General features: G+C 42.2%; 1 protein-coding gene across 1 annotated transcript in view; it reads right to left on the bottom strand.

The window, feature by feature from the left end:
• Positions 1–283: 283 nt before the first annotated feature.
• The window catches only part of LOC147033644 (tripartite motif-containing protein 60-like), a 33,316-nt gene continuing 20,516 nt past the window's right edge, over positions 284–13,083 (bottom strand). The window contains exons 4-8 of the mRNA XM_085851810.1: positions 12,488–12,583; positions 9,036–9,269; positions 6,779–6,833; positions 5,826–5,885; positions 284–2,218 (exon numbers count right to left, since the gene is read on the bottom strand). Coding sequence (XP_085707936.1) covers positions 1,635–2,218; positions 5,826–5,885; positions 6,779–6,833; positions 9,036–9,269; positions 12,488–12,583 — 1,029 coding nt within the window. The 3' untranslated portion in view covers positions 284–1,634. The remainder of the gene's footprint in view (positions 2,219–5,825; positions 5,886–6,778; positions 6,834–9,035; positions 9,270–12,487; positions 12,584–13,083) is intronic.

The raw sequence follows: 13,083 nt of genomic DNA, 5'->3' as shown, positions 1-13,083 counted from the left end.
TTGCATCAGGGAACGTATTGATGATTGCACATATAACCCCGTGGGAATCTCTGTATTCAACAGGAACTGTATTCTCACTGTCAGGTTCTTTATGAAATTCACAGCAAACTTGGATCCGACTATAAATATCATTCGTTGCGGTTCATCATCGGATCATTTTAATGGAAAAAAACAAGAACATCTGAAGGTTGTGTTCTGATCCGGATCGGACACGGTGAAACTCCGTGTCACGTCCATGTCCATGAAGACCACTTGTGCAGGCATGAGGAAATAAAATAAATAATTACCTTTTATAACCTTTATTATTGTTAGAACAAACCAACATGAATCAGATCATAAATAAACCACCACACACAAGGAAATCTTAAATTTGAACCCAAAATAACCCGAACTTTGTATTTGCGGTGAATTCGTGCACAAATCATATTAATTATTTCGAAACTCATAAACTACAGGAAAAACAGGGACTCATGAAACTGCAGGGAATCATTAACATCATAATCATCAACCAATCAATAAATCAAAAATCAATCAATAAAAATCATAATCACAAAATCAATAAACTATATTCACCCAATCATGATCCACCCAATCGATCCAACTACATAAAACAAGATGTAGTTTCATATGCATCCTGTAGGTGCCGGTTGCATCATTTTCTGGAAGCACAGCTGTGCCACTGCTGCAGTTCCCCCACGTTACTAGTAAGCTGGTACTCATTTTGCCGACCTGGAAGGATGGCAGGCTGAGTCAACCCACCGGATGTTGTTTCAATGGTACAACAAGGACTCAAACTCAAGACCCTAAGATCTTTAAAAAAAAAAAAAACACAGGGGCAATGCCGCTCCGCTCACCTGGGAGAACCAGGGAACCATTGGTCGGCGTAGTATGATCCACAGAATATGTAACTTGTCCGATGGTTTGAACTAACTTGTGAAAGTACCATGCAGCAATGATTCCTATCAAGTTACATCTAAGTCGGGCGACTACTTTTTCATTAGTCAAACATAGCGATGCCGGAATCGTAATGACCTTTCACCTTGAAATTAACCCACTCAACATGCAATATATTTTGATGGGATTTGCAAGATATCAAGAGGCTTTGGTCCTGAGAAGTTCTACAAATTTTTGGCAAAAATAGGACTTCTAGTTTTAGTGGCATTTCAGGTGATGAAGTTTGTAGTCAATTTTCATCAAAATCCTGAATGTAGTTTCGCAGAAGAAAGTGAAATACCTATTTTGGGGGGAGTGAATCGTGGACCCACTTTGACCCCCCCTCCCCCAATAGACATTACAGACCCTGATTATTTTTTTTAATGCTGTGAACAAACTTTGGTACATCACGGGTATGAAGGTTTCATCGAAATTGTATGTGTAGTTTCGGAGAAGAATATCCGAGTGTTTACATACTGACTCACTGAACGATGTTCCAAAAACAGCTGAGTCAACCTCCACCAAATCTTGCAAATGTGGTGGAAGTACCCAGGGTCAGGTCATCAGCACAAAAATAATAATAATAATAATAATAATGATAATAATAATCTTCCACCCCCATGCGAGGATGGGGAGAGGACTTACGAAATCAGTAAATTTTAATCATCATTATCAGCAAATTGCGAAATCAAAAATCCCCATCACAACGAGCACATGTGCACGGAACCAGAATCAGAACCAAAAAATTGCAAAACGGGTTTAACGGAGTCAGTGAAGTTGCTCCGAAAAACGTGCAGGATCCGCGTGTCCCCGAAACACCTCAACTCTCCCTTCTCGCAATCCAACAAGAACCCCAACCGTTCAGGATTCCTCGGCACAGGAAGGTGGGTCCGTTGTTTGTTATGAATTGCTGTGTATTGGTGAAAACATTTCTCAACACACCAGAACTCGTTATTCCCTCCCAACCTGCGCTCGTTCCCTTCCCCTTTCCGCACAATGGAGTTTAAAGCGAGTCCGATTCTCCAAAAACGACAAGACCTCACATCTACCTCCCAGTAGTGACGGCCCGAGGAGAAACTCTCATCGGAAAGAACTCCAGTGCGTTTTGGGTCGCGATGTTGTGTCCTGCCGAGGGTTGCACGGTATTGAGCTGCGATCAAAAGAAACAAGAGGCTTTTCGTGTTCTGATGTTTGGTCGTGATTAGTGTCACCGTTTTGAGATCTTCAGAGATCTGCACGTTTTGTGAATGTGCAGAGTTTTGGTCCAGACTCAGGGATCGACCGTCTGCAGATATACAAAAAGGGCACCTTTGTTAGACAGACAGAAACACAAACACCTTTATCTTTATAACTCCATGATTTATATGCAGTGTCGGTTCTTTGGTGGTGGTCCACACATTGGTGGCTCTCCCAACCTGTGAAACACCAGGATGGGAGTTTCTGGCTGGTTCAGGGTTCCAACCCAGGCTTGACAGCTACGAGGGGAGTGTGCCACCCACCGACCCACTGTGGTTTGCCACCCAGCTCGGCCATGCCCACAAACTTCATGAATCAGAGATGTTGAATATTCACCTTCCCATAAAATGTCTGGTCACTTGGAAGGTTTAAACTTCCTGGGTTCCAACATTGAAATGAATGTGGAGACTGTGGAGAAATTAATTGACGGTTCGTGTTCGTGAGAAGAGCAATGTCAGGATTGACAACGATCTGGAAAGATAAAGATGTGACAAATCAAACCAAGAGGAGTGGTGAATGTTCTGGTGTTTCCAATGTATGGACTTGCCAAATTTCCAAAATCCTCAGTTTTCATCCGAATGACTTGAAATTTGAAAAGGATTTGCATGTCAGGTCACTGAATTCAAGCACCAATTATTTTTGAGGTCAACATAGGCCAAGAGGTCAACAGAGGCCAAAGACCAGCAACGTAGATGAGATTTCTGAAACTCACTTTTCATCCGATTGACTTGAAATTTGAAGAGGACTTGCTGATCAGGTCACTGGATTCAACCACTTCTTATGTTTTGAGGTCAACATAGGCCAAAAGGTCAACATCGGGCACAGGTCAACAACTTAGGTGCAGATTTCTAAAATCTGCATTTTTCATCCAATTGACTTGGAATTTGAAGAGAACTTGCATATCAGGTCACTGAATTCAACCACTTATTTTTAAGGTCAACATCGACCAAAAGGTCAACATAGGCCAAAGGTCAACAAACAAATTAGGTGAAATTTCTAAAATCCTCAATTTTCATCCGATTGACTTGGAATTTGAACAGAATTTGCATGTTAGATCATTGAATTCAACCAACTACTTTTGAGGTGCAAAGGTGAAAAGGTCAACATAGGTCAAAGGTCATCAAACAGGTGGAATTTCTAAAATCCTCAATTTTCATCCAATTGACTTGGAATTTGAACAGAATTTTCACATCAGGTCGCTGAATTCAATCATTGATTATTTTTGTGGTTTAAAGGTAAAAGGTCAACAAAGGCTAAATTTGTAAAAGTCAATTTTCATCCGATTGACTTGAAATTTGAAGAGGATTTGCATATTTGGTCCATTAAATTCAACCACAAATTCTTTTTAAAGTCAAATTTGTTTTCGGGATTTCATAAGCATCGTGCTCTGCACGTCTTTCTTGTTTGGCTGCTTGTCTGTGAACAGGATATCTCAAAAAGTTGTGGACGGATTCAGACAAAATTTGGTGGAGAGGTTCGGCACTTCACCAGGACAGAATTATTAGATTTTTGTGATGACCCGATTGCAGATCCGTACGTGAAATTATTTTTTTAAGTGATTCTTCACCATTGAGTGAAAGGGGCAACAAACGATATATCGCATGGTATTTCAAGCACTCGCAGACGGATTACGACAAAACGAGGTGGATCAGTTAGTTAGGCAACAAGAACAAGCCAATTTGATTTTGGTTAAGGTCCGGATGCAGATCTGGCCTATCAGTCGGATACAAAACGTAAACTATTCAGCCTGGTGGAGGTATGTACTTCATCAAGTGCTGTCGTAGTTTTTTTAACCTCCACCATCTTCGAAGAGGATGGAGGTTACTGTTTTCACCCCTTTCTGTTTGTTTGTTTGTTTGTTTGTGAACAGTATTACGGAAAAACTCCTCTACGGATTTCGACGAAACTTGGTGGGGGGGGGGGGTTAGGTATGGTCCAAGGATCATGCCATTAAATTTTGGACTTGGACCCCCCCCCCCCCAAAAAAAAATTTAGAGGAAAAAAAATTTTTTTTTTGCATTTCTACATGTTTTAAGTGATTTCCAACCCCCCCAAAATTTCCCCCCCCCCAAAAAAAGAGAATTTTTTTTTGCATTTCTACATGTTTTAAGTGATTTCCAACCCCCCCCAAAGAAAGTTACCCCCCCCCCAAAAAAATTGTTAGAGAATTTTTTTTTGCATTTCTACATGTTTTAAGTGATTTCCAACCCCCCAAAAATTGTTTCCCCCCCAAAAAAAAAAATAGAGAAAATTTTTTTTTGCATTTCTACATATTTTAAGTGATTTCCAACCCCCCCAAATAAAAGATTTTTTGAGAAAAAAAAATTTTGCATTTCTACATGTTTTAAGTGATTTCCAACCCCCCCAAAAAAATTTGTCACCCCCCCAAAAAAATAGAGAAATTTTTTTGCATTTCTACGTTTTAAGTGATTTCCAACCCCCCAAAAAAATTGTTCCCCCCCCCCAAAAAAATTGTTGGAGAAAAAAAATTTTTTTTTGCATTTCTACATATTTTAAGTGATTTCCAACCCCCACCCCCCCAAAAAAAATTGTTTGAGAAAATTTTTTTTTTGCATTTTTACATGTTTTAAGTGATTTTCAACCCCCCCAAAAAAAATTGTAAGAGGAAAAAATTTTGCAACTTTTTTTTTTCAACAAAATTTCGATTTTTTTTTTGCATTTATACACGTTTTAAGTGATTTCCAACCCCCCCCCCCCCCAAAAAAAATGTTGGAAAAAAGAACTATAACTCAGCACTGTTGACATCATATTTAATGAATAAGATATAAGCTTCACTTGAGTGATCCAGCAGTATTGGCGGCGGAGGTTTTGCACTCTCCCGAGTGCTCCCCCTCTAGTTTTATCTGTTTTTGTCATGTTTAACATAAGGAAGAAGACGAAGTCCAAATACAAAGTGGAAGTGGACAGGCTTTGCATTTTCAGATGCTTTCTAGTTATTAATTTTATTTTCACTTTGGTGCATGAGGCTACTCTCCACACAGACTGTCGATTCTGCCAAAGCAGTTTCTTTGATTGTACATTACAATCCTGGATATATCAGCATTCCAATCCAGGATACTCAAATGAGGGTGCAGAAATTAGTAATTTCTTCAGCGTGTCAGAGATAACTCGTATACTCATTGCAGAGGACACCGTGGGATCTTTAACATCCACCATTTAATGCCGGCAGACGGGACACCCAGTTCTATGTCCATCCGAGGGATTGATGACAGTTTATAGCTGGGTCAGGATTCTAACCCAGGTTTGACATCTCAGAAGGGAGTGTGCATACCACTAGGGTATCCTGCCACCCCAGATGAGGGATAATGTGACTTCAAGATGCAAACGGTAAGACCTAATGTCCATTTCATCATCACCTGCAATGTTTCCAACTCGAAACAATTTTCCCCACACCCACATATGGAAGGGAAGAGGTGTTGAGATAAACATTGCAGGACAGAGTGATGGTGGTAAATGTGATACGGGATATAAGAGATTAATGAAAGGAATAAAAATAAAAATAAAAACAAGGGATGCAGATGAAAAATCAGGCTATTTGGAAAGATAAGAATCAAAGTATTATTTAATTTATTCTCATCAATCCTCATTTCCCCAATCATTTCAACACTCCCCCTTTCACACCCCCCTTCACTTACAAAGACGTTTCAGGATGTTGGTCCCCAGGTCAGAAATTTTCAACTCCTTCACCAACTCATCTGGGGAAATGTGGGGGAAAAAAAAATCAATCATAAATTAATTAATTTGAATTATTTTATCCATCGATATATTACTAAAACTCATCTTGTATAAATGTATGTACGTATGTATGTATGTATGTATGTATGTATGTATGTATGTATGTATGTATGTTCCCGAAATACAGCCAAAACCTTACACGATAGCGCAAAAGTTTTAGGGCCACCTTATTCACCATTCTCCTGCGGTGTGCAGTATCAAGTTTCGTTCAAATCTGACAAAGAAAAAAATTATTAAAAAATCAATTCCCGATTCAGTCAATTACTCTTCGGGAGAATTTGATCAATGCAAAGAACCTCAGCAGTATAGTTCGCTAGAGCTATCTTTTTTGTTGTTTTTTTTTTTTAATGATTTTTTTTTCATCAACCGCTGTCACAACGGGAACCCAACGGGTTCACGGGTCGTCGAGTACATAATGAAACCTCCCATTTTTTGAACCTCTCTTTCAATGAACACAAGAATAAAGGGATTCCTTTTTTATTTTTTTATTCTTTCTATCATTGGAATCTTTTTTAACCACGGGCTTCTGCTTGTACGTGTCCGTATAAAGTGAACAAACCAACACCATACATGATCGGAGCTTGGATCACAACTTTGGAATAAATATCCTCAGATAGGATCACCAAGCAGATCATTTCATAATCATCTACACAATGTGTGACTCGATAATGTCACTCACCGTGAAACCCCCAACACTCGCCGATTCGACATTCGCAGACCCCCCGCATATTCACGGTCCATAAAATGTGACCTGTTTTCTACATTCGTGGCCCCTGCTTTGCGTTGTCGCGGTTTTTGTGCCCGCAAAAAAACATCTTCCAACAAATGCGTACATAACGCAGTGCTCTCAAACCATCTTCCATGGACCGCTGATATAGCAGCTGTACGTCCACGTAAACCACCCCCCACTACCATGTACCATAAACGATGGTCACATGACACACCCCTCTTCATTCTACCCACAACCCCTGCACAACTACTTATGTGCAGCGTGGCCTGGGTCTCATACTTTCTTCTCGTCCCGCTGCCTCGACCTGCCAAGGCTAACCTCACCTGCATCCCCTTCAGCACCCTAATCTGCATCCTCTTCAGAGGAGTCACCGAGTTCACTGGATTCTAACTCTTCATAATCATCACATCAAAAGTTACAAAGTATCTTAAATAAAAATTGGAAACAGTACCTGCTGTATTTTCTTTGTAAGTATTTTTATTGACACTTTAATGATGTGCATTCGTGGTCGTAACATTTTTAAATTTTCCGTCATGCATCACGAACTGCCGGGAACCTATCCCCCTTTTTCCCATTGAACCAATGCCCCAATATTCGCGGATTCGACATTTATAACATTTTCCAAGAACATATCCCCCGCAAATGTCGGGGTCTTGCTGTACTCTCATTTTTTTTTTTTTGAGCGATTCTTCGCCATCGAGTGAAATGGCTGAAAAACAAAACATAACAAGATAACAAAACATAACAAAACATAAAAAACATCAGATGCAGCATTCTACATATGCAATTATGACGTCATAATGAAGGCACCAGTGACGTCATAATAATCACATTTATTCCCCACGAGGAGTACCTGCCATCTGCCAAGTTTCAATTTTTTCCTTGGTGCGGTTTTGGAGAAACAGAGGTCCAGAGTTTTTCATTTTTCCAACATGGCTGCCACACGACGTGACACATGACGTCATAATTACCTCCGCCACCGAAGGTGAAGGAGGTTATGTTTTCACCCCTTTCTGTCTGTCTGTTTGTCTGTGTACAGGATATCTCAAAAAGTTGTCGACGGATCCGGAAGAAATTTTGTGGACAGTTTCGGTGTGCGACAAGGAAGAATCGATTCAATTTTGGTGAAGCTCATGGTCCGGATCTGATAATTTTTTCAGTGATTCTTCACCATTGAGAGAAAGGGCCAAACTAATATATAGCATGATATCTCAAAAAGTTGTGAACGGATTCGGACGAAACTTTGTGGACAAGTCTGGCTTGTACGGTAGGGTGGCAAGAAGCAAGTCATTACTCAAAAAAGCCTGCCTTGAGTCCCATTTGAGGTGTGCAAAGAACCACTCCAGAGATTCTGAAGCCATGTGGCAAAAGGTTTTGTGGTGTGACAAAACCAAGATGGAACTTTTTGGCCTAAATGCAAAATGTTACGTTTGACGCAAACCCAACACAACACGGCACATAACCCAAAGAACACCACCCCTACTGTGAAGCATGGCGATGGCAGCTTCATGTTATGGGGATATTTCTCATCAGCGGTGACTGGGGCACTTGTCAGGATTGAAGGGAAAATGGATGGAGCAAAACACAGAAAAATCAAAGAGGAAAACCTTCTGTCCTCTGCAAGAAAGCTGAAATTGGGACGGAAGTTCACCTTTCACCATGACAACGACCCGAAGCTCCGCCGGAATGATGAAGGAACAAAAAGATAAATGTCCTTGAGTGGTCCAGTCAGAGCACCGACCTAAATCCACTCAAAAATCTGTGGCATTCCTTGAAGATTGCTGTCCATCAACGCTCCCCACGCAACTTGACTGAGCTTGAACAGAAGAATGGGAAAATATTACCCAATCAAGGTGTGCAAAGTTGGACGAGACCTATCGCAACGGACTCTCACCTGTAATCGCTGTCAAAGGTGCTTCCACCGAGCATTAACTCAGGGGGGTGGACACTTATCCAACAAAGATATTCTAGTTTTGCATTTTTAAATAATTTTCTGAAATTTGTATAATTTGTTTTTCGTTTGGAAGTTGTGGGTTACGATGTGTCAATAAAGGTGGGAAAAGTCTGATTTAATTAAAATTTAATTATCGGCGATAAGGCAACTCGAGGTGATAATTTCGAAAGGGGGTGTCCACTTTCTAAAGGCACTAAGTTCTATTTCGGTAGATTTTTTTGAGGATTTATGTCGTTTTGAGCCAGTGAAGTGTACACGGCCATCCCTACAAAAGAAGTCTGCAGACTCCTTGATATATAATTGAATTGCTGAAAGTTTAATTCAAACCAAAACCTGAAGATGATATGCTGAAATCTGAATAAATTTCTGTTTTTAGTTAAATTGTGATAATTATTTTGTTTTGATTAATCGTTTGAGGAGCCTCACCCGGAGAAAGGATGTTGCTTCGAGTTTCTCGAGTGATGCTTTCAAGTTGGACTCCGCGTCATCGAGTGAATCCATCTCTTTTTGCAGATTCTCCCTCTGGTATTCAAGGTGAGAAAGCTTCACCTCCAGTCTCCCGTTGAGGAACCTCTTTATCTGCTTTACATTCTCATCCACAGCTCGATATATCGCTCGTTGCTTCTGCTCCAGCTTTTCCACGCTCCCTCTGCCCGAAACCTTTGGGCAATCGTTTTGTCATTCAAAGTTTCACGAGAAAAATTACAAAACAGCATTTGAGAAAATAAGGAAATCAAGATGGAATCATAAATGGATTAAGAGGGTAAATAAAATAGGTTAAAAGTCCTTTGCAATAAAACAATATGGTGGATATGGAAGAGCTCTCGCCTCCAAGACTTGCAGTTCCAATGGTGAACTGGGAAATTTCCTCCCGACTATCTCTCCCTGGTTACTCCCTCCTCCGGTATGACAGACCTGAGCCTCGTCCTGGTGGAGGAGTTGCTCTCTTCATTAAAGACTCTATTCCTCACTCTCCATGCACTGCTCTCACTCCCCCACACCCCCAGGAATACCTCTGGCTACGACTTCCCCTCCACTCCCACCTCATGTTTATATGTGTACTGTACCGTCCACCGAAGTGATGACTCCATCAACACCTCACTATCCAAAAACATGGACCATCTTCTATCTTCTCATCCAAACTCTCTCTTCCTCTTATGTGGTGACTTCAATCGTCATCATGCCAGTTGGCTAGTATGGCTACCTCTCTCACCTGCCATGGCACTTCAGCAAAAGACTTCTGTGACTCATTGGGACTGACTCAATCGGTCAACTTCCCGACCCGGTATTCAACCAATGGTACTCCATCTCTTCTGGATCTGATTTTGACAAATTTCCCTGAAAATATCTGCTGTTCTTCCTCTGCTCCAATCGGTTCATCTGGCCACGTCCTTGTCAAAGTAGAGAACATCTCTCTGACTATTAATAGAGAACCACCTCAGCGCCTTGGAATCTGGCATTTCACTCGGTCTGACTGGCAAGGACTTCAAGCAGCCATCAAACATCTAGACTGGTCTCCCATCTCTCCTTCCTCCGACAACTCATCCTGGGAATTCTTTCAAAGAAACCTGCTTTCCCTCATGCACAGATTTATCCCCTCTCGTCTTCAGTTGTCCTACCCGTCCTCCCACCCATGGTACACTGAAGCTTGTGGCGAGGCAGTTGTCCTGAAACAACTTGTCTTTACCTCATGGAAAGCAAACCCAACTGAGGGTAATCTCAGTTCCTTCCATAAAGCTCAGAACAAGTGTGTATCTACCCTCAGGAGAGCCAGAAAACAACATCTTTCTCAGCTCAAGTCTGAACTCTCAAACCTCTCTTCCTCCGCAAAATCCTGGTGGCGTCTAATCAAATCTGTTTCTGGTGTATGTTCCCCCTCCATCCCCTCCCTTACCTCAAATGGCCGCACTGCTGATAACGCACATGAAAAGTCTGAATGCCTAAACTCTGAGTTGCCTTCTAAATCTTGTGTCCGAAACCCATCGCATTCTGTACCCACCTTACCCAGTCGCACCCAACTGTTCGCACCAAAGTACGTTCTTTTCTTCTGACAAGGTGGAGAGCTTTCGGTCAAACCTCGACTCAGATTCTGCAACCGGTCCAGACAGCATCAGCCCACGTGTCCGAAAAACTGCTCACCAAACTCTTCCTATGGTATCCAAGGACATCTCCACTCACGGCTCACAGACTTCCTCTCCTGTCGCAGCCAACGCGTGTCCCTTAATGGAGTTTTTTCATCCCCTCTTCCTGTCCAGGCTGGAGTTCCTGTAGGCAGTGTTCTGGGCCCTGTTCTTTTTCTGGTTTTCATCAATGATTTCTCCGACTCTCTGAAAAATCCTTTTTATCTCTTTGCTGATGACTCCACGCTCTGCTGTTCCATCTGTCATCCCTCCGATTGGCAATCAGCAGCTTCTTCGCTCACTGCAGATCCTGATAAAATCACAAACTGGTCCAACACGTGGAACATGTTTTTCAATCCAGACAAATCTCACACTCTCACTTTGTCTCTCCAAAAGGACTATCTGGAACACACACACACACACACACACACACACACACACACACACACACACACACACACACACACACACACACACACACACACACACCATCTACTTTCTCAACAATCCACTTGAAGAAGTCTTTTCATTCAAGCTTCCGGTCCTCACTATCTGCCATGATCTTTCCTGGGAAAGCCACATTTCCAAGCTGGCCTCCAGAGCCAGTTGCCGCATGGGAATCCTCCGTCGTGCAAAATCCTTCCTTGGCACACCTGAGCTCCTGACCACATACAAAACTTACGTACCCAGCCTGATGGAGTACTGCTCTCCCCTCTGGGCTTGTATTCCCACCTCTCACCTTTCTCGGCTTCACGTTGTAGAAACCAAGGCATTCAGGATCATTGCTATCTCCCACGATGAGGCTGAGTCATGGGGTCTCTCACTCTCTCACCGCAGGCAGGTTGGTGGTCTTTCTGCCTTCTGCAGTCTCCTCTCCGGTCTCCCTCCTGCTCTGTCTGAGATATGTCCTCCCCACATTTCCATAGGGTGTTCAAGGTCTGCCAACAACCCCCTTCTGGTAAAACTACCAAAATCAAGAATCACTGCTCACCTTCACTCTGTCATTCCTCTTTTTTCCCCACTTTTGGAACAAACTCCCACACTCTCTTCAATCCCACCCTTCCCTCCAAGTCTTCAAAACAGCTGTTCACCACCATCTCTTGTCTCCCCCCATCCAAAACCATGATCTTTTCTACCTCCACTAATCCACCCCAAACCCACCTCATTCAAATTCCCTGCTTTCCTTCCTGAAAGCCCCTGTAGTGTCCATCTTCTTTACCCTGTGTATCCCACCCCAACATTCTCCCTTCCACAGATCTCATGTCTCTGTTCCCCACTGTTTTGTGCTTCCCTCTCCTGTCCCTCTTGTTGTACATTCTCTGTTTTAGCTCTCGTACGAGCCTCGGCATTGTATACAAAATACGTACAGTACATATATTTAAGCACATCCCAAGAACTGTTCGACAACGATAGGACTACATGGACAGAATGAATCAAAAAGTGTCGATCTTGATGCGAGTTTGAATAAAAGATGAAAAAGTCATTTTGATAACAAACAGTCAGGATTGAGAGTCTTATTAACATTGAAATGAGATTTGTTTGGGACAATTTTTTTTCTTCTTTTCTTTTATTTCCTCCCCACCCCCCCCCCCCCCCGTTAAGCCTCAATCCTCCAATTTGATCCTTAGATCATGATTTTAAAAAAAACCTCCAAAAAAACATGTTTAAATAATCTTTGTATTAAAGGCACCATGTAATCCTTTTACAGATTTTATTTTTATTTCATTGGAATGTTGCTGTTCCATAGTGTCCCCATACCTGTGCATCCTCAACCTCCTGCTGCACCTGCTGCATCCGGGCCTTAACCTGCTGTCTCAACTCAACCAGAGGAGGGAACTTTGCGACCAAAATGCCCTGCGTGGAAGAAATAAGCTTCAGTGAGTAATTAAATCGTGCATTTTCACGGAACAATTCAAGGGCCGACATTCATAAAATATTGTTGCGAATCTGGAAGCCATAAGCACTCAACATACAGGTCCTATAGAACAGTTATATCGGTAAGTATGTGTTTTTAGTTAGGGTCCCCATCCCTCGTTTAATGGGTGAATAAATGTACATGCGCTGTGAGTTATTTTAATAGTTAGGATTTTTACATTACTCACAACTACAGCTACTACATCTCCAACTACAACAACAACGCCATCTTCACACTCACAGCGACAACCCTCTGTTCCCGGCATTCTCCGTGCGCTCGCTGGAATGTGGGCGTGTTCGGAATTCGTTCGGAGATGGAATTCCATTCCCAAATATGGTCATGAACCGGTTCGCTTGGCTGCGTGCCAAGTAAGGGAATGCGGCGTGTCCCACCCACTGAGGACGGGCCATGCCTGAGCGGACCGCGCCCGAGAGCGATC

This window comes from Eptatretus burgeri, chromosome 2 (assembly GCF_056783735.1).
Source record: "Eptatretus burgeri isolate ZD-2024b chromosome 2, Ebu_testis_v1, whole genome shotgun sequence".
NCBI lineage: Eukaryota > Metazoa > Chordata > Myxini > Myxiniformes > Myxinidae > Eptatretus > Eptatretus burgeri.
Note: the sequence above shows the minus strand (reverse complement) of the source record. Positions and strands in the feature narration are given on the sequence as shown.